Raw genomic sequence first — 27,358 nt, forward strand, 5'->3', positions numbered from 1 at the left:
AAACATAGAATTTGTCGGCAGATAAGAACCACTTGGCCCATCTAGTCTGCCCCTTTTTTTTTTTTATATATTATTTTTTTTTATCACTAACCTTATTTGATCCTTATTTCTTTGTAAGGATATCCTTATGTCTATCCCATGCATGTTTAAATTGCTCTACTGTCTTAACCTCAACCAAACGTTTCCTATAGTTGCTTATCAGACCTGCACAACAGTCGGGGGGAATTTTGGACCATTCCTTTTTACAAATCTGTTTCAGTTCAGCAATATTCTTGGGTTGTCTGGTGTGAATCGCTCTCTTGCCACAGCATCTTAATCGGGTTGAGGTCAGGACTCTGACTGGGCCACTCCAGAAGGCGTATTTTATTCTGTTGAAGCCATTCTGTTGTTGATCTACTTCTGTGCTTTGGGTCATTGTCCTGTTGCATCACCCATCTTCTTTTGAGCTTCAAATGGTGGACAGATGGCCATAAGTTCTCCTGCAACATGTCTTGATAAACTTGGGAATTCATTTTTCCATCGATGATGGCAATCTGTCCAGGCCCTGAGGCAGAAAAGCAGCCCCAAACCATGGATGCCCCCTTCACTATACTTCACAGTTGGGATGAGGTTTTGATGTTGGTGTGCTGTGCATTTTTTTCTCCACACAGTGTTGCGTGATCCTTCCAAACAACTCAACTTTGGCTTCATCTGTCCACAGAATATTTTGCCAGTAGTGCTTTGGAACATTCAGGTGCTCTTTTGCAAACTTCAAACGTGCAGCAATGTTTTTTTTTGGACAGCAGTGGCTTCCTCCGTGGTATCCTCCCCATGAACTCCATTCTTGTTCAGTGTTTTATGTATGGTAGATTTGTCAACAGAGATCTTAGCATGTGCCAGAGATTTCTGTAAGTCTTTAGCTCTCACTCTAGGATTCTTCTTCACCTCATTGAGCATTCTGCGCTGTGCTCTTGCAGTCCTCTTTACAGGACGCCCACTCCTAGGGAGAAGTAGCAACAATGCTGAACTCTCTCCATTTATAGACAATTTGTCTTACCGTGGTCTGATGACCATCAAGGCTTTTAGAGAACCTTTTGTAACCCTTACCAGCTTTATGCAAGTCAACAATTCTTAATCGTAGGTCTTCTGAGAGCTCTTTTACATGAGGCATGGTTCACATCAGGCAGTGCTTCTTGAGAATTGCAAACTCAAAAAACTGGTGTGTGTTTTTTATAGGGCAGGGCAGCTTTAACCAACACCTCCAATCTCGTCTCATTGATTGGACTCCAGGTTGGCTGACTCCTCACTCAAATTAGCTCTTGGAGAAATCATTAGCCTAGGGGTTCACATACTTTGTCCACCCTACACTGTGAATGTTTACATGGTGTTCAATAAAAACATGAGAACATATAATTGTTTGTGTGGTATTAGTTTCAGCAGACACTGTTTGTCTATTGTTGTGACTTAGATGAAGATCAGAACACATTTTATGACCAATTTATGCACAAATCCAGGAAATTCCAAAGGGTTCACATACTGCAACTGTATATATTAGATTTTTTGTGTAACCATTGGTCCTCAGAAATGAGTAAGTATTAAGAATGAATATTAGGAAGACCGTAATTATATAACATCACATTTATTGTGTAATCACAATCAGAAATATGCATCAAAAAATATACATCAATAAACAACAATAAAATGATAAAATTCCAAGGAGAGTGATAATATCAATTTATTTGTTCTCTCCTTCATATGCATACATTAAATAATTTGTTTCCTATGATAGTATAAAATAGTTTGGAGATAGTAACTATTGGCAAACTCCCAGACTGTATCCTCCTCCAAAGAATGAAGACAGTGTATTTTAGTTAATTTGTAACGGTGTTCACAGCTGCTGTTTGTATCCAAATAATATCAATATTAGCTGATATGCACCTTGGCGCTGGATGTATATAATAGTGCTGCAATTGCCGCGTACGGCTAATCAGTTTGTTTATCCAAGCACTATACACTGGGATAATTACCCTTCCTGGTGCCTCTAATCAATCAGCCATGTGTATCTCCACTACATGGCCCTTTCTCCCGATGGTGATGCACTCACCACTGGCCGGACTTCTGGCTGGTCACGGGTGCCTCCGAATGGTGTTTCCCAATAGCTCCAGATGATCTGACCACGGTCGGATCACCCGGCGCTATTGGGAAGGGTAATTATACCAGTGTATAGTGCTGGTGAGATTAGCACATGTTGAGAGTTGGACGGTAATGTGTCAGTGGAGCAAGAGAGATTGGAGAGTATAACTTCAGGCAGATGTTGGCAGAGTGTACTGGGCTATCTGGTGCAGTGACGTCAGTCCACACACTTGATGACTTAAACAGTAATGTAGGTTTATTTAGTGAACACAGGTGACTCAGATGTAACACTGATAGCGATAATCAGGAGCTCATATATCACACAAGGTAACATCATTAGGTAGTGGTACTTATCAGGAGATGTCTGTGTTGGTGAATCATGGAGGACTGCACAGCTATGCAGTCTGACTCCCACTGTAGAGAAGATGATGCATGCGCTGGAACACTGTGAGTCTCTGTAGCTGAGATCTGCTCCCATTCTCAGCTCTGCACACTTGTACACCAGGTCTCTGTCTATGTGTGTGTCACACTCTCCTCACTCTTTCTCCCTGAGATGGAGGAACAGGAACTACATCATAAAACTCCGCCTCTGAGTGACTCCTGGCACTAGAGGTCTAACACTAGGGGATGCACCCATAGACTGGTACACAGAAGGATAAAGGTACAAAGTACACCATATCCTAACAGAGTGGTTTAGAGAGAATAGGTTTGTTGGGTAGACTGTCGGGGTAAGAGGAGAGCAAGGACCTCGCCCTTGCTTATGGGGCGGCATGCGCCAGGATGAAGTGGGTGGGGCATGCGGATCTGGCATTAAGAGAGTTCTGTCAAATAGGGTTAATTTAATCTTTGAAGTAGCGGGTAAAATTGTGGCCTGTGTTCCGTACTGAATCTCATGGAGAAGTCTGAGAGCCCGGAGTGAAAAGTAGAAGACACTTGTGAAATAGTTAACCATTACCTTTCTTGAACTGGTCCTATTTGACCTTAACAAGGGATTTGTGTAGTACTGCTGAAAAAAAGATTTGAAGTAGACAATAACAACATCATATGAGTGAGAATGCATCCATCCTACCCTCTACATTAGTCCAAATTCAGACCAACAATGGATTAACTAGACTATTGATGAACCTATTAGTTGTAGCGCATTCTGAAAACATTTAAGGGAGATGTATCAAAGAGAGAGGTAAAGTGGAGACCGTTGATCTTTGCAACCGATCCACTTCTGTTATTTTGTATACTGTGCTAGATAAACTACATAAGCTTATTGGCTGCTGGGGCCAACCTCTCCACTTTATCTCTTGATGGTTTGATACTGTCTCTCTCGATGTGAAGGGCAGATTGGAATGATCTGACACCTATTACATAGACATAGACATTTTTTGATTACCTTTTTATAAGGAATGCCTTACACTTTATAGCGGCAATTCCAAGGGTTTTTTCAAAAAGTAGGTTTTTTTTTTTTCAATATATGTTTATTAGGTTTTACAAACCATACATGAAAACAGAAAATGCAGTACACAGAAGCAAATATCAATCAGGATAAACAACTTCAGAGAGACATAGAGCATACGTAAAAAAAAACAGTAGTCAAAATATCGTCTCAAATAAATCAATCTAAAAGCTAAAGAGGCGAAAGAAAGGATTTAGACAGACAAACAAGGGGGTGGGGGGATGGAAGGGAATAGGGGAGAGTGACTCCATCAGTCCATAGAAAGGTCAAGAAAAAAAGGATGTCCACCTGTGAGTCAATGAACCGTTCTGTTTCAGGTGAAAAGGCCTGAAGAAAAACAAAGAAATAAATGAATATACACGTGTGGGCCTCAGGTCACATGCAACTGGTATGTCTGCAAGGACTTAAAATCAAGCCAGGGGTACCATGTGGCTATAAAACACTGGTGATTTTCAGGCGTCAGCCGTAATTCTTCCATCGACATATACATGTCGATCTTACCGAACCACTCTTTCACAGTAGGCGGGGAGGTACACCGCCAGCGAACAGGAATCACCGCCTTGGCTGCACTATTGAGGAACTTTAATAGAGATTTCTTGTACATGGCTATAGGGCCAGGGAATATGTTAAGGAGCCAATAAGTGGGTAAAGAAGGGACATCCGACCCCAGTATAGTCCTAGAGAGAGAGAGATGACTGTGGTCCAGAAAGGGCGTAAAGAGAGACAGTCCCACCAGATATGGATCCGGGAACCTATATCATTATTACACCTCCAACACGTATATGGTACGCCAGAAAACATTTTGGCCAATGTCTGGTGACATATATACCATCGTGTTAGGACCTTAAAGTGAGTTTCAATTACAGAGTAGCTAATCGAACTAGCAGAAGTGGCCTGGAAGCATTTATTCCAGTCCTCCCTCGCCAAGTTGATTTGTAAATCAAGGCCATAATCCCTCGTGTATTTGAGGAAATCTGGGAACCTGTTTTCAATTAAAAGCCTACAGCATTTGGATGAGTTTTGTTTCTTTTAAGCATACATATGATCATTTCTCTTATAGTCCACCTACAAATAATTATCTCCTTTTCAAAATCTTTCTGTGGAATAACTTGTATGGCTGTCAGATACAAGCTCTCAGACTATTAGAATGCAATGTGGTTGCAGAGGGAGAAGAAGGGTGATTATCACATGGGAGTTATACAATGTTTGCCATGGTAGTCACATTAGTCATCTGCAGTAATCTGAATAAGAAAACCAAGTACAAAATGGGAGAGACACCTTCCAACGAGTGGAGACGTTGGTCATAGCAGCCATTCAGCTAATAACTTTCTACCCTCCCCCAAATTGTGGAATATTTTCAACATTACATGCCCCTATGTATAACTTGAGAAACGGCCAGACTTCTCACACTGTCCCTGAGATGACCACATTGATTTGGGATTACCTCCATGAGGTGGACTTTCCAAAACTTAATGATGAAGGTTTAGATTTTCTAGAGCAGCCTTTCACTGTAGAGGAACTAGACACAGCATTGTCTGCAACTCCAGTGGGAAAGAGTCCGGGCCCGTTTGTTACTATAAAGCATTCAAGTCGTCACTTTTACCTCTGTTACTGACAGTCTGAAACTCTGTATCTTGAGAGACTGACTTTTCCACACAGACTCCTGAAGCCCATATCTCTGCGATACCGAAGGAGGGTAAGTATCCTGCCCATTGCTCAAGTTAAAGACCTATTTTGCTGCTAACTTGCTTGCAAATCGATTGGGCCCTCTTCTGTCTGACTTAGTTCATTGGAACCACGTGGGATTTATCACTTGTAGAGAAGCAAAGGACAGCACGTCTAAAATTAGCAATCTCATTCATGTTGCCCAGACTGGTACATCCCCCATGGTCCTCCTATCCACTGATGCAGAGCAAGCATTCAGTAGGGTCGACTGGCAATTTATAGAGGGTCTTCTCAGGCGCTTAGGTCCTGCCTGTCTTCATATTTTAGCCCTATACAGGTCTCAGACAGCTACGGTTCGAGTGAACGGAGCCCTCCCTGAACCTTTTATGATTCGGAATGGAACAAGGCAGGGCTCTATCCCCGTTTATCTTTGTATTTTGTTAGAGGCATTTGCAAGAGCAACCCTGGCCAACTCGAATATTCATGGTATATGGGCAGGTGGTGAGGAGTACAAATTAGCATTATACACTGATGTTTCCATTGTCACTGTCTCTGCTCCAGTGACCTCTCTCCCTGCCCTCAGCTAATAACTTTCATTTTATAGAATGTACAATGATTGTTTACGCAGCTTCGCCACTATTCCACTTCACTACTCGTCAGAAGGTTTGATACTTTTTCTCCGTAATTATCCAGATGCTTCTTTTAGCAGTATATCCAATTACCTGCGGTCAATGACCACGGGTAATTGTATCGCCAGGGGGCTATCCTATTATCCCTGATGTAGCATGCTCCTCCCCGGATGCTGGCTCTTATTGGGAATTATGCACGCGAAGCATAATCTGCAATAACGGGCCATCTGAGCTGCGAAAACACATAGGATCGGGAATTGTGTTTTTGCATAATTGCAGGTCCAATTTCGGGCGATAAGAACGGCCTCTAATTGGATACCGCAATAATGACCATCGGTCATTAATCGCAATATTCGTCCGTTTTTATCGCCCGAAATCGCACCGGGGCTAATTTGATACCCCCTTAGGGGGCTATTCAATTAAAGTTGGATCCTTTCTGACAAAGCACTATTTAATGAATGGCCAAATCCTGTCTGATTTGGCCATTCTCGACAATGTAATTCCAACCGTTTTAAAGTCGGAATGTCATTGTCAGAAACGGCCCAAAAACTGTCAAATTTGGCCACGTTTCCGACAGAAGCACGCGGATCGGCGGCTATTCCGCCTACCCACGTGCTTTCCGACAAGTTGGAATTCCCGACTTGTCGGAAAAATTAGGGCTCCATTGAATAGGTCGGAACCCCTTCCGACCTAAAATAGTCGGAAACTGCTGTCTTTCCGACAAGACAGCAGTTTCTGACTTCAATTGAATATACCCCTTAGTCTTTCACAGTGATTTATACTTCCAAATAAATTAGGGAAGCAGAAAAACACATTTATTTCATGGGATTGCTGCTTTCAGTTCTTTGGTATATATGTTTAAAACCATTACATGCCAGACTGAATGTAGCAATGTGTATGAGGAAATATGGCTGATTTTATCTTTTTTACTTGTTTATTCGCAACCTCTTACAAATTACCTATTCTGGAAAAGGACCCATTAAAAAAAAATAAAAAATCAATATTATTAACAAAAGCTTTAGAAATGCGGCATCAAAACTTTCTTTTGAAGTGCCAGAATAAGAAATAACTCTGAATAGAAGGCTATACATTTTTTTTTTTTCTCATAGTAAACCTTCCATCAACTAGGTTAGGGTTCTTTGCTGAGTAGATTGTTGTAAGAAACTGTAACATAAATATCTAGAAATAATTTTTTTAAATTATTTTATATTTCAATTTTACTTACTGACGTGAGTTGCATTATATGCTGCACAACATTGTCACCGATTCATAATATGCCACACAGCATTGTCCCCATTTCACTCATATGCCACAGACCTATGCTCCCAATTCATATAATGCCAAATGGTCATGCCCCCAATTCATAATATGCCACACAACAGGGTCATTAATTCATAATATGGAACACAGCAGTGCCTACAAATCATAATATGCCACACAGCTCTGTCACCAATTCATATGCCACACACCTTTGCTCCCAATTCAAAATATGCCTCAGAGCAGTCCCCTTAATTCATAATATACCAAACATTTGTTCGCCTAAATTTAAATACCACACAGCAGTGTCCCCTAATTGTTTATATGCCTAAGGGCAGTGCTCAATCGCATAAACACTATGTTTGCAACAGGTGTGCACTTCAAAGCCTGTATGATATTTAAAAAAAAAAAAAAAAGCCGAAATTCAAACCAGCATAGCAGTTTTTTATTTTTCATTTTGTTTTTCTTGTAAAGCTGTTTAAAAATCATGTGATAGTAATAAATGATACTTTTCCGTAATTCATCTGGGGGTTGAGCTTTTGCCATACGGCTCCGACTCTTACGGAACTCGCTTCCCCGCACAGTGCAAGAAGCCCCAACTATAGAATCCTTCAAAAATAGACTCAAGACTTTCCTGTTTACTCAAGCATTTCTATAATGTCACTTTAGTATCTTCATGCTTCTGTATTTTATGAAAAGCTGTTCTGTACTTATTTTCTGGACTATATTATGCTATACAAATAAAATTATTATTATTTCCATATGTATATTTGTTTTATAATGGTAATACATTTCCATATGTATGTTTGTTTTATAATGGTAATGGTAATACATAAGAAACACCTTATCTCATTTTCATATCCTTTCCATTAGGTGCTTAATCCAGCACTGGTCACAGCATCTGCCATTAGAAACTGGATTGTTCTAAGGAGATGGTCCATGGGAACAGCTCTTAGCATTAATCAAAGCTAGGTCAACATCTGGAGCTATCAATCCCTGCAAATCAGTGCTTTTGACATGGGGTGTGAATACTAACAGATCCTCATGCTCAAAAGATGGTTGGAAAATATTACATTATTACATAAGTACGAAGTGACCAAATAGAACTGTTCTAGACCAGTTCACAAATTTACACATACTGTATACCTTTACATAATACAGGTTGAGTATCCCTTATCCAAAATGCTTGGGACCGGAGGTATTTTGGATATTGGATTTTTCCGTATTTTGGAATAATTGCATACCAAAAGGAGATATCATGGTGATGGGACCTAAATCTAAGCACAGAATGCATTTATGTTACATATACACCTTTTACACACAGCCTGAAGGTAATTTTAGACAATATTTTTTATAAATTTGTGCATTAAACAAAGTGTGTGTACATTCACACAATTCATTTATGTTTCATATACACCTTATACACACAGCCTGGGGGTCATTTAATACAATATTTTTAATAACTTTGTGTATTAAATAAAGTTTGTGTACATTGAGCCATCAAAAAACAATGGTTACACTATCTCACTCTCACTCAAAAAAGTCTGTATTTCGGAATATTCCGTAATTCGGAATATTTGGATATGGGATACTCAACCTGTAATTGTGTAACGGTGGGTACACATCAGAACGATGGCCAGTCGGGCCAATTTCCCTTCCTCCCTGGACGATCCCTGATTGGCAGAACACATCAGACGATTTAATGAACGACAGAATGATATGTTGTTCCACCCTTTATTAATAATGCACAGTGCTGCATGTGATATAGTGCAGTCCCGCCACCAGAAGATATCGCATGCAACCCATTGTAGCGCGCAATTGAGTGTACACATCAGACGATATGCACGATTTGACGATCCAATACGGCAAATCATGCCGATGTGTACCCACCTTAAGGCTGTCGCGTCTAGTCAAAGTGCAAGCCCCAATGGCGGGAGAAAGGGGTGGGGCCAGTCAGAGAGCAGACAGAGACTGAGGCGAGTTGGCATATGCTGGTCCCACTAAACTAGTAATTATATATTTGCAGATTGACCACAAAAGGAGGGAGAGGCCATTTTATGGAAGTTTACAATCTAGAGAGACTATGAGGAAGATGTACAAAGCCATGGAGAGAGATAATATACCAGCCAATCAGCTCCTAAATGCCATGCTACAGGCTGTGTTTGAAAAATGACAGGAGCTGATTGGTTGGTACTTTATTACTGTCCAGGACCTAAGGGACCTACACACTGTAAGATATCTGTCCCGTCTGGCTGGTTGGAACAAAAAATCTGGTAATGGATGAAAGCAAATGACAGGTCAACCATTTGCTCTCAAACACTGGAAAGCAGACAGAAATGGTCGTTCAGACAAATTGGTTACATCAGTTTGAGTTATTTATTTATTAGCAGTTATTTATATAGTGCACACATATTCCGCAGTGCTTTACAGAGAATTGGCCATTCACATCAGTCCCTACCCCAGTGGAGCTTACAATGTATATTCCCGACCACATGTACACGCACACACATTCACCCTAGGGCAGTGGTTTCCAAACTTTTTTGAATCACGGTGCCCTAGAATATCAGAATTTTTTTTCACGGCACCCCTAGGACAAAAATTTCTTATTGAGAAATTTAGAAAGAACTATTACATTAAGTAGATTGCGTTTATATGTCATCCTTAGAGTCAGTTGTGTGGTGAGGCACAAGATTTGCTTCTGTTTGGCCACATATTTTATGACTGGCAGCCACCAGCGCTGGTTTTGCCTATTATATTGACCATGAATAATTTGAATAGGTCCTGGACCACCAACCCAGGGCACCCCTGCAAGTGTCCTGAGGCACCCCAGGGAGCCACGGCACACAGTTTGGGAACCTCTGCCCTACGGTTAATTGTGTTAGGAGCCAATTAGCCTGCCAGTATATGTTTGGATTGTGGGAGGAAACCGCAGTACCCGGAGGAAACCCACGCAAGTACGTGGGGAATATACAAACTCCACACAGTTAGGGCCATGGTGGGAATCGAACTCATGACCGCTCAGTGCTGTGAGGCAGTAATGCTAACCCTTACACCATCCGTACTGCCTAGTATGGATCCCACATTAGTACATATGTCCTTATGGGTAAATACATAAAGGAAGAGAGGAGCAGAGTTGGCAGTCCAGAGGCTTTATATTTAGGGATGGGAGTCTTCATTTAAGTGCTGAGATTTAAGCTTGCGTTTAAATGCTGGAAGCCTGGATAGAAGTCTGATTGAGCATAGTAGCAGGGACAGATTAACAGTGGGGCGCATGGGACCCCACAGCTCCTTGGCACCACATAGAAACAGGCCCTTTATAAGGACAGCTTGGTGAAGAGCAGCCTCTCATCTGGCCATACAGTCAGCCTAAATTATTATATCATTAATCTTGGTTTTCTGTTTTCCACTCACAATTTTGCAAATTTTCCACTTTATGTATGTAGGGAAACATTGGTTCTCACAGTATAGGGTGTGTACACGCCCACATAGCACTGGCCACACCCACCACACTGGCCACTAATCACTTCTCCCAATAGGCTCTTGATTATTTTCAGCCCCGGGTCCTTGTGGCACCATAATCTGCCCCTACATAGAAGGGTAATAGCTATTTAGATTCCTATCCGCAAATCTGAGTTGATCTGAAATAAAAATAAATATGGTGTGTGGTATAAAGTATAATGGGCATTGTGTGTGGCATAATGTGTAATGGGCATTATGGTGGGTAGCATAATGTGTAATTGGCGTTACGGTGAGTGGCATAATGTGTCATGGGTATTACTATAAGGAGGAAAAATGACAAATAATGTAAGGGTATGCAGGTTGCAAAATTGGGGTGTAAGGTAGTCTTTTTTCTGCAAGACCATGCCCTTACAGTGAAGCCAGACCCCCTGTTCTGTTTTTAAAACAAACGTCTATGGTGGGGAGATGGGCGTGTATTTTTAAATGTTCGTACTGGGAGCCAAATTATCTAGAAATAGCCCCGGGGCGTGGTTATAGCAGTCTGAAATTTGAACAGGGAAAACTGTGAGAGAGGAGGTAGAAATCTGTACATCATGATTCTTTCTAATGTTTTTACTGTACAGAGAGTGAAATTACCTCATCCCTTGTTGACGAGAATAAGTCGCCCTGGGCAGTGGCACGGTTATACCACCTCTGTACGGCCCTGCTTGTTGCTATGGGAGCAAATATTAGGTACGGTTCGGTGTAATCTTGTCAACATTCATACTGTTGACACTGATGACATGTTGACATTGTCACAATGTTGACAATTTTCAATGTATCCCTAACCGTAACCTGTAAACCTGACACTAATGTCTGCATTTTCACTGTGTCGCATTACAGTATGTTGACTGTTTGTCCATGTTGACGTAGTGATGGCCGCAATGTGATTGTACCACATAGTTTTGCTTGTTAACCCGCTCCCACCTATTGGCAAGCTTACAGTTCTGGTCTGAGCGGAATAACCGGGTGGTGAGTCTTACCACAGTTGCTAATTGGCAAACCACCTGTTTATACAAGGGGCAGGGACGAGGGAAAGATGGGCATTTTCTACTATCCTTCCTTCTATTTAAAGATGGCCATGTGCAGTGCATGGCTTCTCTCCAGCTAGATTGTATCCCATGCATACTGCAGTTTATTACCCAAATTAAGTAAATCCGTTATAGGAACCATTTATTTTGGTGCATCGGGATTCCGAATGATGGGAAAGTAATCATTGGGGGTTGAACATGTGTGTACTTATCCAGTGGCAGATATAAGTTCTGTGCCGTTGATGCTTTTTTGCACACGTAAAGTCCATAAAGGTTTGTACACACGGGGTAATTCTGAGTTGATCGCAGCAGGAACTTTGTTAGCAGTTGGGCAAAACCATGTGCACTGCAGGGGGGGCAGATATAACATGTGCAGAGAGAGTTAGATTTGGGTGGGTTATTTTGTTTCTGTGCAGGGTAACTACTGGCTGCTTTATTTTTACACTGCAATTTAGATTGCAGCTTGAACACACCCCACCCAAATCTAACTCTCTCTGCACATGTTATATCTGCCGCTCCTGCAGTGCACATGGTTTTGCCCAACTGCTAACAAAGTTCCTGCTGCGATCAACTCAGAATTACCCTCATAGGGTGATATTCAAATGATATATCACGCCCAATCTCCTTTCTAAAATGTTCCCCGTAATTGTGCCTATCGCACCCATAGTAATCAGGTTTAGCCATGTAAAGGGTTGGTTGCCTCGCTACTCCGGGGGTAGCGAGCTGAAATAATGATGCCATACCCCAAGGGCAGAAACAGAACAGGTGTGGATAGGGGATCAGTACGTATTTCCACTGGACGGAATCCCAGCGGTCGGAATACCGACACCGGGATCCCGACCAGCACAATCCCGACAGGGGGGCGAACGCAATGCAGCCCCTTGCGGGCTCGCTGCGCTGGCCACGCAGCGGGCACGGTGCCTCGCTACGCTCGGTACACTAATTTTATTCTCCCTCTATGGGTGTCGTGGACACCCACAGAGGGAGAATATGTCGGGATTGTGCCGGTCGGGATCCCGGTGTTGGTATTCCGACCGCCGGGATTCCGTCCGGCGGGATCTTGACCGCATACCGTGGATAGGGGTGAAAAGAATTGAGTACCGCCCATAATGTTATAATTCTAACTCCACGGATTAGTCTGTAAGTAAAACAGGGATATCTTCAGAAGTAAAAGAGAGCACATCACACACACTAGTTTTGGGTGTAGTTTGATTAAATAGATTTCCTTGTCAGTTGTTTGCTGGTTTGTTTTTTAAATTCAGGGGTCTGTTCATGAAGCAGTGATAAGTGTGGAGAATTTGCCCATGGCAACCAATAAGCATTGAAGTAACATTTATAGTTTGCATACTATAAAATTATACAGAGCTGCTGATTGGTTGCCATGGGCAACTTGTCCACTAGCTCACTTCTCTACTCTTTTCACTGCTTCATTAATAGTCCAAGGAGGTGCCAGTACTTACCTAAAGTTACAAGTTGATGCGAGATTTGTAATAGCTTCCACACTTTGGACAAGTGTACAGATATAAAAATGTCACAGATTTCCTACTGCATCTGGAACTAGTTAAAAAAAAAAAAAAAAATAATTACATTTTAAGATTTTGGTGCTGCATAATACCCCTGATTACCACCACGAAAATAACTGGCCCTCGTTTGGTCAAACAGGCATATGCAACATTCTTCTCTATTCTCTAAGTGTCATCCACACAAGGGGTTCTTTTGCTGGTACACCGCAAAGTTAAACCCAGAGCACGGTTTAGTTTTTGGTGCCTGGGACATACAGTAGGTAATGATTCCAATAATACACTGGGATTAGGGACAGGGTTTTTCCTAGACTTGTTTAGAGTTGTATCACACAAGCATCACTGTAAGACAACACTGTGTATGTTGCAATGTAATTCATCTCCCTAGTTACCAAAATAGCTCTATCTGTCCGGAATTCACCTCTTACCGCTCAGGGCACCTAGAGGCTGACGTCCCGGGTGTCGTCTAACCTCTCATTTTCTTGACCTGGATGGACCTGGCCACAAATAGTGGTGTATTCACTAGCATTTCACAAGTGACCATGCATCCCACAAAACTGTTTTGTGAGCTATAATTTGAACGGAAATGCAGATATCGATGTCCATTGACTTCAGAATAGAAGAATGGCAAGTGCCTAAGTATTTCACCATGCCAGTTGAAGTAAGACTGTAAAAAAATAAAAATCCACTTTCATGAAATAAAATACACGTTATGCTGGTGTTTGCAGCACTGTGTATAAGGTCAGCTAGTCGGTGAGTACGGAACTACTAAGTGATGTGTATTATTGGCGGTTCCGGTAACTTCTGGCGATGCTCTGAAAAGAGCAGTTATGCCAATATGTAATTGTGTGTATGTGTGTGTGTATGTATGTATATATATATATATATATATATATATGTGTGTGTGTGTGTGTATATATATATATATATATATATATATATATATATATATATATATATATATATATATAAATGTTCTATGGATCTCACAGACATGGTGGTTAGATAAGAGGGAAGACTGAATGGCGTTAGTACTATATGATCTTTGTGTTATTTTAGTCTCTCATAATGGTGAGTAAGTAATTCTATAATTGCAAAATCTTTATATGCTTCAGTTGTAAATTGTGAAGCGAGTCTTCTAATTGCCGCCTGAAGTTGTTTCTTAGGTTGCACAGCTCTGTTATCCACGAGCAGCTGGTGGGCCTATCGTGTTTGGCCCTTCTCCAGTAGAACTGACCATGAAAGTTAAAATTCTTGATTGCTTACCTGCACTAGCTCCATCAATGCTGTCACTCCATTTTCATCATCTGTAGCCGTGCCAAGCCTTTATGCTGCACTTCTTAGTACTGTGTTTACTGCTGTAGTTGAGACATTAGGGTCTATGTACTAGGCCTTGAAGAGATGAAGTGGACGGAGATTAGATATCTTAACCAACCAACTCCTGTAATTTTCAAACACAGCCTGTAACATGGCAGTGAGGAGCTGATTGACTGGGACTTTATCTCTGTCCACTTTCTCTCTCCAAAGCTTAGTACATAGACCCCATAACTCCAAAAGTGGGCTAAGCGCTATCCTCTCTGTAGCGTAATATACACCCATTAGTGTAAAGGGAATCCGGTCGGCATACTAGCGTTCGGGATGCTGGCAGTCAGAATACCGACACCAGAATCCGGGCATTGGTCGGAATGCCGACATGGATCAAAATGTTGGAGCCAGAATCCTGACTGCCGGCATCCTGAACGTAAGTATGCCGGCGCTCCTTAGAGTCAGGCCTGTGGGAGGGTCAGGATACTTACCTCGCAAGTGTCTGGATCATGTCGGGGTGCCACTATTGGTATTCTGACCACCGGGATCCTGATACCATCCCGTGTAAAGAACTCGTAGCCCTTATGTATGCATTGTTATGCTCTAGATCATGGGCCTTAAACCTGCGGCCCTCCAACTGCTGTGAAACTACACGTCCCAGCATGCCCTGCCACAATTTTGCTATTAAGGCATGCTAAAACTAAGCCAGAGCATGCTGGGATGATAGTTCCACAGCAGCTGGAGAGACACAGGTTGAAGACCCATGCTCTAGATAATGTTTAGAAGTATATAAAATGTATTGTCATTTGTATGTTTTAATGATTATATTAATATATTGAATGTTATGTCTTTCTAAAGCATTAAATATCTATTATATGGAATCTAGTTAGACATTATAATGCATGAAATATAGCATACCTTACAACTTTTCCTATATTGAAGTGACAGCTGCGAATGGCAGTTCTCGAAAGGGACGGGGATTAAACAACAATGATCAGTTTGGTCTGAAAGTGGGCCTTTTTGGACGATTCGTAAGCAGGGTTGGGTGGGACAGGGGTGGAGCTGATTGTTCCCGCTTTCACACGATTGGCTGTTGAGGCGTTTGCGTTTTCTGCTTACATCCTCCTTGTCTAATGCAGTGGCCTCTGTTCCATTTGCATGCTATTTGGAATTGATTAATAAACAATTAAAACAGTTATTTCATGTATTCATTAGGGGGGGTACACATAGAGAGATCCGTGTTTAAAATCTGAGCAATCTCACTAGATTGCTTAGATTTTAAGCACGGATCTCCCGTGTGTATGCCCCCCAGCGATACGCGCATCGCTGTCACCGGTGCTAGATTGAGCCTGCACGTAGGCTCAATCTAGCGGGTCGCTCACTTCACCGTTGTGTGAAGTGAGCGGCCCCCTGTCCGTCTACCCCCCCCCCCCCCCCCTCGCTCAGCACATCGCACTGTGCTGAGCGGGGGGAGAGATGTGTGCTGAGCGGTCCGTGTTAAGATCGCTCAGCACACATCTCTCCCGTCAGAACCCCCCCTATTCACTCCAGAATCCTCATTTCTCCTTGCAAATTAATTTTATGCATTAAAACCATTGGCTGCTCTGGTTTTATTACATTTCTAGAATATGCTGTTCCACCTCTCCGTGGGAGCCGATCAGTATATTATTGTAGGGGAAAGCAGTGGTGCTATTCTCTGAAATTGATGCCAGTCAGTCCACCTGTATGTACTAGCAATGGCACCACTTTGCTATGAAGGAGCCATCTTGACTTTAGGAAAAGGGACGACGTGTTAGACCACAGTTGTCTTTCTTGCATTTTTCTTTTATCTCCTCTATTTCCTTAATCAGTTTGTATATAGTCAGACAGATAGAGTGTACAGATCCACTTAGACAGTATTTTGCCAGTCTTATAGCATGGGGCGGTATCCCTTACCTTATGCCTTTCATAAAAGATGTGTATGAGTATTTATGGTAGATGGCTGCATATCATTCTCTACACAAAGGGGGTCATTCCGAGTTCGCTCGCAAGCTGCTTTTAGCAGCTTTACACACGCTAAGCCGCCGCCTACTGGGAGTGAATCTTAGCATAGTAAAATTGCGAACGAAAGATTCTCAAAATTGCGACTACACACCTCGTAGCAGTTTCTGAGTAACTTCAACCTTACTCGGCATCTGCGATCAGTTCAGTGCTTGTCGTTCCTGGTTTGACGTCACAAACACACCCAGCGTTCGCCCAGACACTCCTCCGTTTCTCCAGCCACTCCCGCGTTTTTCCCAGAAACTGTAGCGTTTTTTCCCACACGCCCATAAAACGGCCAGTTTCCGCCCAGAAACACCCACTTCCTGTCAATCACACTCCGATCGCCTGAACGAAGAAAAAGCCGTGAGTAAAATACCTATCTGTATAGCAAATTTACTTGGCGCAGTCGCAGTGCGAACATTGCGCATGCGCACTAAGCGGAAAATCGCTGCGATGCGAAAAAATTACCGAGCGAACAACTCGGAATGACCCCCAAAGTACATAACCTGTTGTCTCTGGTGTAATTGACAGAGCTGTACCTTGGGTATTTACCTACATTTCATTCTGGATTGCCTGAAATGACGAGTACATTTGTGTACTCTTTTATAGGTACAATAAGAGTGCAGTTATTAAGTATATCCCATTATACTGTATGTTATTTCCTTTGATTGTGACCTAATTTTCGTTTCATCTGTTTGCAGGAAAAATCATTAACAAAATCACTGCAAAGAGGGGAGGACCCCCAGTTTGATCAAGTAAGTCAGATATAAGCTTTGTGGCTTTGTTGTTCTACTATATCTGTGCCTGTGACGATGCTGATGTGATGACAGTGTGCTAGTTATAGATGTATGGTTGCATGTGATATCTATATATACGCAGTCGGGTCACATTATTATGACCACCAGCTAATAGCCAGACTAACCAACGTGTGCAGCACGGACAGCAGCTAGATGTTTGCTGAACTATCATTTTAGACACACGTCTGGTGGCCCCCAGGTGCATTTTGACTGTGAGCTGCTCCACTGTAGTGTGTCAGACGCACTCGCGCACTTTCATAGCAGACGTTCACCTCTCACATCAATGGCGCATGTGGTGCTCCACAGTTTCTGCGTCGGTTATTCGCAGTGGTGCCATTTATCCAGTCAGGATACACCTTCACCACAGCAGCACGCGAACCGTTCATAAACTGCGCTGTTTCAGAAATACTCCCACCCTTGGCCCGAAAACAGATAATCATCCCTTTTTGTAACTTTGATAAATCGCCCCTTTTACCTATGTGAGCAATGAATGATTTGTGTGCAGACGGTCTATCTCACACCTCATATACCCACCAAGCCAGACAGATGACGTACTTCATGGGCTACGTGCTGCAGATGTCAAATGTAGAAGGTGGTCATAATGTGTATTTATGTTATTGAAATGTATGCATTCTGCACAGACACCTTGTGTGTTGGGATGGTATGTGCAGAAGCCATGATCCAACAGCTTGTCTAGGGGATCTTTTTCTTTTAATCATTATCAAGCATCGGTAACCACTCTGCTGTTATTTAAGAAAAAAAAGAAAACATGGGCAGTGAGTTCCTCTGTTTAATAAGAAGGAACCCATAGAGAAAGATTTCTCCTGCAGTCCCTCTGTTTTTACTTTGCATTTCAGCCCCATAGCCTTCTATAGCGACTGTGATATGGAATCAATTTGTGATACCACAATCTGAGGAACAAACATAATGCCATCTCAGGATGTTATGTATACTTGCTGTACTTTCCTGCCTCTGAAGACTCCAGTTATTCTTCTGGATGTGCGCTAAAGGGGGGTACACACGGAGAGATCCGTGCTTAAAATCTAAGCAATCTTGCTAGATTGCTTAGATTTTAAGCACGGATCTGCCGTGTGTATGCCCCCCAGCGATAGCGATGCGCGGCCCCGCGCATCGCTATCGCCGGTGCTAGATTGAGCCTGCATGCAGGCTCAATCTAGCGGGTCGCTCACTTCACCGTTGTGTGAAGTGAGCGGCCCCCTGTCGGCTTTCCCCCTCGCTCAGCACATTGCGCTGTGCTGAGCGGGGTGAGAGATGTGTGCTGAGCGGTCTGTGTTAAGATCGATCAGCACACATCTCTCCCGTGTGTACCCCCCTTAACTAACAGCGTGAGCAGCAGTCCAAATTATCGGCACAGCAGTGATCCTAAAGGCTTTGTTACTGTGCACAACGGCTATTACCCAAAAAAACATAATGGCCGGAGAAGTCCGCAGTCAGCGTAACACTGATGACAACTGGTAAAACTACACAACAGTACAGTTTTTCGAACCACCTCTCCAGTGGGTAATATTGTTAAATAGCTGCTGTGCTCAACTCTATATAGCGGATGTATGCTGTAATACAGTATGTTAAGTACCACAGTTAAAATGTGAACAGCAATAACTAAAGCCCCTTACATGAATAGAACCTTATACACAGCATCAGTGACTTTCATTGCGCTCATTGCATGCCGATGATGCCCCATTACACTCCTAGGGGGGCAATTTAAATGTTTTCTGAATCGCCCATAATGGGTTCCTATCAGAGCATTTCAACTATTTCTCTGATCGGGCACCCATTACTTTTAAAGCTCCCAAAAGCACCAGGTTTAGCCGCTCAAAGTGGGTAAACCGGACTAAAATAGTGGCCAGTGAGCAGAAATGTCAGCACCGGCGGTTATCGAATAGCAGAACAATTGAATTGCTGGCCTAGAGTATGAGCGGGGAAGTACCTGGCATTGGAGACTGGGATCTGAGTTTAGCGTCTCTACAGGCTGCTGGGGATGCTACATGTTTGTGATAAGTTACTTCTGTATTAAATGTTAATATGGAGTCTGGAGCAAGACGTGAACATGTGTACAGAAACGGTCCCTCTTTCTTGGCACTTTGTGGTTTTAGCTGTACTAAAAGGAGTTGTTTGTTCTCCGGTATACATTGAGCATGTTACCCTGTGCTTTTCTTGAACATCGGGCTTGTATAGTCTAGTGACTTTTTGAGATACTGCGAATATGAAGTAAGCAGGCACACTAAGCCAAATACAATAATGCCTCTGTTTATAAAAGAATGATTTAGCCTTTTTGCACATTAGTGTTAGGATTGCTGGCCAGCATTTTGTTCACTTCACAAAGTTTCCTGTGAATTGGTGTTCTTATCACATGTAAATATCCTTTTTTATGAAGCAATCGTTTCACAGCTCTGGACAAAATGACTGGAAAAGGCCTGTGGTCCCATACATTAGTTTTTCACCTGTGAGACATTGTTGCATTAGAACATCAGGTGTTTAAATGGGTTGTGATACATTATACCGGCTTTCAGGATGTCAGCGGTCACATGACCAACACCAGCATCCCAACAATTAGAATGCCGACAGGGGATGGGGTAACTATTTTACGGTCACCCCAATACTTACCTTCGGGATGTTGGCAGCCGGTGTTCCGGCAACAGGATTCCGACTTTGGTCACATGATGCTAACTGCATCCCGTTTTAAATGTACCTAGATCATGTTCACTTATATTACAAGTTTCTGATGTCTCATATGACATTATGGGGGCTATTCAGCAAGGATTGCAGATACAGGTTTTTTTAGCAGAATCAGCAATCCTTTCTATCACATGGTGGGGGCTGCCCATCACAGGGCAAGGCCACCCAGTATGCCAAATGGCCTGCCCAGTGGTTGCGACTGCAATTTAATTGCGGTCGCAGAAACTGTAGATGACACCCTGCAGCCGCAGCTAGGCTGCGTATGCAGGCAGATCAAAGCAGCTGTGTGTGAGATCACGCAGCTTCCCCCCCCCCGAAAATGCTGCTAATCCACCCCCGTTTTACCCACGCCACCCCCACAAAGCTCCATCGCCGTCCTGCGAACGCCTCTGCCTGTCAATCGGGCAGAGGTGTTCGCAGTCAATGCGATTAGATAACAATGGCTGCTAGCGCACATGCAGGGCCGGACCTGTGCGTGCGTAGTAGCGCCGCCAACGGGGTTATTGTAGTCTCATTGATTAGCGATGCGACCTTAATAACCCCCTATGTTCCTTTTTATTGTAAGCACTAGTGGCGCTATACCAATAACTATACCTGGAAAAAGAAAGTCGCCTATAAAAAAAAAAAAAAAAAGAATAACTTTTAGTTTGTAGCATTACGAGAAGGGGAAGAATAATAGGACAAAGAAAAGAAGGGTGGGAGATTGGAGAATAATGAAACCATAAAAAAGTTTTTGAGATCCATTAAGGCAGAATGACAATGTGATCTGAAACCTGAGCAGAAAACACAATTTCAGACACTTATCTGATCTGGAATGATTGCTTTATAGCATGTAGTGAAATAAAAGAAAAGCTCCAGGTATTGGCAGTCAAGTATTCCAGCTATTGTTTCTTCCTAAGTAAATATTAGAGGAGATTTTACACAATAAGCAGTGTAAATCACTTGACACTCCTATGTGTACTAGGTTTAACTAGATTTGTGAATATGGTGTTTAACCCTATAATCTTTCTTGCTGAAATTGACTGGCTAATACCAGCAGGGTTTAACGCTAATGATTGGCAGGAGACCATATATAATAGAGTGTCTTTAAAGTGACCGCACCCCTGTAGTGTTGAGGAGAGGAGCAAATGACTTGGACAAATACTAATTTTTGATTTGTCTTACTGTACTCCCCTTTCATGTTGTATTTTTGTTCCTGGCACCATTGATTTAAAGACCGTATTCATGACATCATCTGTTCTATAATTCAATATACACGGATGTCCCACACCTCTCTTCGCGTCACCTCCTGTCAGTATAAGTGCTAATCACACCTACAGATACAAGTCTGTAGTTCTCATACTCTTTAAAAAATACAGGATCTTGAGGTTTGTACATCAGGAGATTTCAGCAGCTATTGGACACTACCACACTCGTATTTAGAACTCCAAGAAAAGTTTTTTTTGTGCAGAACAACACCTAAGGCAAACTGTGTGTTGTTTAATGAGGATTTGTATTTTGATTATTCCACTTCAACATGAAAAAGGCATCGATGATGTTGGTCTTCCTGTGTCTATTATGTTTTATTTACAAGGCACCACAAAGTGTCCACTGCTCAGACACTTTGTAATACATCATTCATTAATATGGTACGCTGAATAACCAGCTGTTTTGCTCGGCAACATATTACTTGGAGCACAATCAAATTGTTAGTACTGTATAAGTGGGGGGGTGAAATAGTTGTTGCTTGTGTTTTTGTTATTATTCGAATATTGTTTTAACTTAATTAAATGGAACGGGATTAAGGGGGACATTTACTAAGCAGTGATAAGAATGGAGAAGTGAGCCAGTGGAGAAGTTTCCCCATCAACCAATCAGCAGCTCTGTATAGTTACTTCAGTGCTGATTGGTTGCCATGGGCACTTCTCCACTCTTATCACTGCTTAGTGAATGTCCCCCTAAATGTCTGAATTGCAGCTCTGACATATCACATCTTTCCTCTGTTGGGACGTAATACACACATCCTGCCTGCCGATCATCGCCAACTTTGACTGATAGCAATAGAAGTAAATACTAAACAAGTCTGGATATCTAAAGTCATTTGGTCAACAGTGACTCCGTCTGCACAATAGTCCTGGAGCCGGGAACTTGCTTTTACAGCAGCATGTTTGTTGACAACGCGCTCTTACTTAGTAAATCTACCCCCAAGAGATTGCATTGTACTCCCTCCATCTTAAAATTCACCCCACCACATTAGTAACACTGTATTAAAATATATCTCCACCCAAAACAAAAATGTAATCGGGTAAACTGTAGTAACAGTATTAAAGGATAACGCCACCTATCACAAATATATAGTTCTGATTAGGTAATCCGGCAAGCTGTAGTAGAAATGAGGTCTGTATCATTATTAAAAAAACTAAACAAGAGAGCGCAGGCAGACTTAACAAAAGTTCACAATTTATTAAAACAGTGATCACAAAATAAGATAATATAAAAATGATTATGATTAAGAACTAATTCCGTACTACAACTCCATACATTCCACACATTAAAGTGCACTGATATGCTAGTATATTGACAATATGAAGTATTCTAGAAATTTTAAGCAGCTGGTGTTTTAGATGCTGAAGATCTGGATGTTATACGTATAACAGTCTCATACTTGTATTGATTTGTTCAAAGTGAAAATCACGTATATACAAAGTCAGTGCACTGTTGATTACAGATTAAATATCTGTGAGTTACCTCCAATGGACGAAGCACCCGTTCCGTTTGGTTAAGTATATCCTCATACAGGGATTTAACGCTTATTGCTTCCTTACTGTGAATATAGCACTCCCGAGTGCTCAGGTGTCCGCTTGTTCCAGCGACTATGTCCACTGTTCTCTCCTTACTTAGATCGTGTCCAGCTCGTGACTGCTCACTGCTCCAACGGATCACCTGGCAGTGCCGCGGCAGGTCGAAGTGCCGTTGATCCAAAAAGACAAGCTGTCAGCCACGGTCCCCTTGTTTGCAGGAGGGACCAATGCGGGTGGCTTTATTCGGGCAGATCCCGACCCGACAATTGAGGTGAGCTAGCCGCCACGGTCCCCGTGATTCAAAATGGACCAGTGCAGGAGGCTGAAATCGGGCAGATTTTTACAGATTTTTACATAACCCTCTGAGGAAACGACCAGATTGTGCCGGTCGAGAAACGCGTCAGGGCTGCTATAGGATCCGACTACCTTCTATCCAACAACTTCCACCTTTTACGGACTTCACCGGTTCCAGCTATACTCCACTGTCGTGTAAAAATCTGCCCGATTTCAGCCTCCTGCACTGGTCCATTTTGAATCACGGGGACCGTGGCGGCTAGCTCACCTCAATTGTCGGGTCGGGATCTGCCCGAATAAAGCCACCCGCATTGGTCCCTCCTGCAAACAAGGGGACCGTGGCTGACAGCTTGTCTTTTTGGATCAACGGCACTTCGACCTGCCGCGGCACTGCCAGGTGATCCGTTGGAGCAGTGAGCAGTCACGAGCTGGACACGATCTAAGTAAGGAGAGAACAGTGGACATAGTCGCTGGAACAAGCGGACACCTGAGCACTCGGGAGTGCTATATTCACAGTAAGGAAGCAATAAGCGTTAAATCCCTGTATGAGGATATACTTAACCAAACGGAACGGGTGCTTCGTCCATTGGAGGTAACTCACAGATATTTAATCTGTAATCAACAGTGCACTGACTTTGTATATACGTGATTTTCACTTTGAACAAATCAATACAAGTATGAGACTGTTATACGTATAACATCCAGATCTTCAGCATCTAAAACACCAGCTGCTTAAAATTTCTAGAATACTTCATATTGTCAATATACTAGCATATCAGTGCACTTTAATGTGTGGAATGTATGGAGTTGTAGTACGGAATTAGTTCTTAATCATAATCATTTTTATATTATCTTATTTTGTGATCACTGTTTTAATAAATTGTGAACTTTTGTTAAGTCTGCCTGCGCTCTCTTGTTTAGTTTTTTTGGTTCCAATTGTCTAGGGATTGCTAATACCCTATTCCTTTGGGAGCAGCGGGCAGCGTTTCAACATAGGCTCAGGGAGGCGCCTTTTCCCCGTTTTAGTCTGTATCATTATTGTCTTCGGGGGAAATCCCCTAGAACTAGGTTATGCCGTTCCAAAAAAGAACAAGCTTCTGTTTAGTTTTTGGTGGTATTTTTAGCTAAAACGTTAGGGCAGATATACTAAGCCGGGAGAGAGAGAAACTCCCAACAAATCAGATCCTAATCAGCTCTCAACTGTCATTTGTTCAAACACACAACAGGAGCTGATTGGCTGGAACACCATTTATCCTATGCAACAAGTTTTATCATTCACAACGGGTATTATCACTCATTGATAAATGTGCCCCACAGTCTGTAATGTGGCGGTTAGGAGCTGATTGGCTGGTACTTTATCTCTCTCCACTTTATCACTCTCCAAAGCTTAGTACATCTCCCCCATATTCTTGACAGAATGTTGCACAGCTCCAGTGTAGCACCTTCTGTCTCCATGCTAATACTTAGTGCCGATGAGTGTCAAATTATAATAGGGGCATTTCGGCCGGTGAGCCCATGACTGTAGTGGGGGCTTGGTCTTTCCCATTCATAGATACAAAGTTGATAAGATTTAAAAATAAATAAAAAAATACATGGTCCATCTAGTGTAACCTCTCATCAATTCTGCGTTAAGCAGCCAAAACCAAACATTTAGTTTGACCTGTGCCAATTTAGCCACCGGGGAAAACCATTCCTTCCTAATCCTAACAATCTATTCAATCAACCTCATAATGTCCTTAATTATAGCTACAGGAAAAACTGCAAGGCCTCTAATGAATTTGCCATGACCACATTAAGTGGTAAGGAAAAATTCCACTGCTAAATCACCCTTACACTAGAGACTCCTTCCAATCTGTTAGTTGAGGGACCCCTTGTAGTGTGTATGATGTACAAACAAATTTGGTGCTTATTTTCCACTGAAAATCCAGTTTTTCTGAATCCTTCAATTATTATTATTATACTCATATGGCGCCACATGGGATCCGCAGTCCCCAAATACAGAGTACATAAACAAATAAGCAAAACGGGAAAACCGTGACTTACAATACAAGACAATTGAGGACAAGTACAGGGTATATAAACACAGCTTCGTCAGCAGACAACAGTGAAATAAGTATCAGGGCGACATAAAACAGAGGGATTTGGTGTCGTCAAAGGGAGTATTGAAAAGAAGATTAAGTTAGAGACTGAAAAGCACATGCGAGAAGAGGGCCCTGCATGTGAAAGCTTACATTGTGAAGGGGAGGGGCACAGAGACAGGGGTGACACAGATGGGGTAGACAGTGAGTGTGGGTCAGAGGGTTAGGGTGAGAGATGGCTGGGTTTGGTGAAGAAGTGGGTCTTGAGAGCCTGTTTGAAGTTTTGTAGAACATTCCAGAGAAAGGGAGCAGCACGTGCAAAATCTTGGAGGTAGGAGTGGGAGGAGGTAATCAGTGGGCAGGAAAGGCGGCGTGTATTAGTGGAGCGAAGAGGACGGGCAGGAGTATAATACCGCTTTAACACCACTATAGCGGGTCGCAGCCGGGAGCACTGACGCGGGTGCTACCCGGCTGCAACCCGCGTCAGTCCCCTTATAGACCGGTGTCACCAGCCGGGTTTGTGACGTTCCCGGTGACGCGTCAGGGGTGGCGCTTGGAGATCACATGAGCTCCAAGCGCCGCCCGGCACGCCCGCACATAGAGTGTAAACGGGAAGCCGGGTTGCGCGATCCGGCTCCCGTTTACACAAACACGTGTTCAACCCCGCAAACTACCCGAGTTGGAATACCGGGTCACTCGACCCAGATTATTCCAACTCTGCCCGTTTACACTGAGCAACAGCACGGGTTATGCACGTTCATGTGCAATAACCCATGTTATATGCTGCTAGTGTAAAAGGGGTATAAAAGGAGATAAGGGGCCTAATTTAGACCTCATCGCAGCAGCAACGTTTTTCTCTAATGGGCAAAACCATGTGCAGTGCAGGTGGGGCAGATGTAACGTGCAGAGAGAGTTAGATTTGGGTGCGGTGTGTTCAGACTGAAATCTAGTGTAAAATAAAGCAGCCAGTATTTACCCTACACAGAAACAAAATAACCCACCCAAATCTAACTCTTTCTGCACATGTTATATTTGCCCCAACTGCAGTGCACATGGTTTTGCCCATTAGAGAAAGATTTTGCTGCTGCGATCAGGTCTGAATTAGGCCCAAGGTCAGAGATGTAAATGAGAGAGGATTGGGTGAGGACTTTGTAAGTGAGTGTTATGGTGTGTACACACGGTGAGATATTTTCTTACGATTTTGACTATATAGTCAAAATCGTAAGAAAAGTTAGTGCAGATCGCAAGGTCGATGCCGATGCGCGGTCGGCATCGCAAGCCTAGATAGACTGTGCAGGCAAGTCAATTTGGACTATCTCTATATAAGAGAGATTCAAAATTGACACTTAGCCAAAATCGTGTGCTTCCAATGCCGACCTAGCCCCTGTCGCATAGTGAGAATCGGGCAAAGCCCGAATCTCCATGTGTGTATGGGCCTTAAGAAGCTTGATATGGATTGTGAAGGATAAGGGGACCTACTCTTTAATTTTGCTTTTGTATGTTATTGACCTCGTCTCCCATGTCCTTCATAAAACAATGACTCAAAGTATGAAGCAAAACTAATTTTTTAATGGGATTTTTGCTTAATAAGTTCAGGCCAGGTAATGCACCTGGTGACTTTTGCTAGTGTATATTACCTTTAGTGTAAATGAGTTGTCCCTTTTCATTGTTATTGCCCTTTGGGAATATATTGCTAGCAATGATGATGCCACTTTTTTGGAGATGGAAATATATGGCTAAGAAATTGAGCACAAAACCTAGAAATAAAACTACTGTGGAGTCTGGAGCAAATGTACAGTACTAGAAATAGATTCCGCCCACACATTTCCCACTGTTCTAAATCACTCATTCATACTGTTCTGTACAGTTATACTGAATGGGCACATAACCAGCACTTTCTGACCGTTTTATTGGAAATTAGCAGGAATGGAAAAACGAAAAAGTTATCTGTATTTGTTGCTTATGTTAGTAGCGGACATAAGAAAAGTTAATTACTTTATAGCAGCATTTCTCAAACCATACGACCCAACCGTCCTGATTTCAGTGGGACAGTCCCAGTTTTTGGCACTGTCCCGCGATCGGGTAGTTGGGGACACTGTCACCGATGCTCTCTCTGAAAAGGTGCCTGTAGCGGCTGGGGCAATTCTAGCAGCTGCTGCAGTGCTGGGCTCGCTGCCAGCATGACAAAAAAAACATGGACATGACACGTGACCTCGCCCCTAAAAT

At 42.7% G+C, this 27,358-nt stretch overlaps 1 protein-coding gene across 10 annotated transcripts in view; it reads left to right on the forward strand.

Moving 5' to 3' along the window:
• FRY (FRY microtubule binding protein) overlaps window positions 1–27,358 on the forward strand; it is a 761,330-nt gene that overhangs the window by 460,845 nt on the left and 273,127 nt on the right. For all 10 annotated transcript variants that reach the window (XR_010204858.1, XM_063951775.1, XM_063951776.1 and 7 more), the window contains one exon: window positions 17,188–17,241. Coding sequence is in view for 9 of the 10 variants with exons in the window: in XM_063951775.1 (XP_063807845.1) it covers window positions 17,188–17,241 (54 nt within the window). In the remaining variant the exon portion in view is untranslated. The remainder of the gene's footprint in view (window positions 1–17,187; window positions 17,242–27,358) is intronic.

This window comes from Pseudophryne corroboree, chromosome 2 (genome assembly GCF_028390025.1).
Source record: "Pseudophryne corroboree isolate aPseCor3 chromosome 2, aPseCor3.hap2, whole genome shotgun sequence".
Lineage (NCBI taxonomy): Eukaryota > Metazoa > Chordata > Amphibia > Anura > Myobatrachidae > Pseudophryne > Pseudophryne corroboree.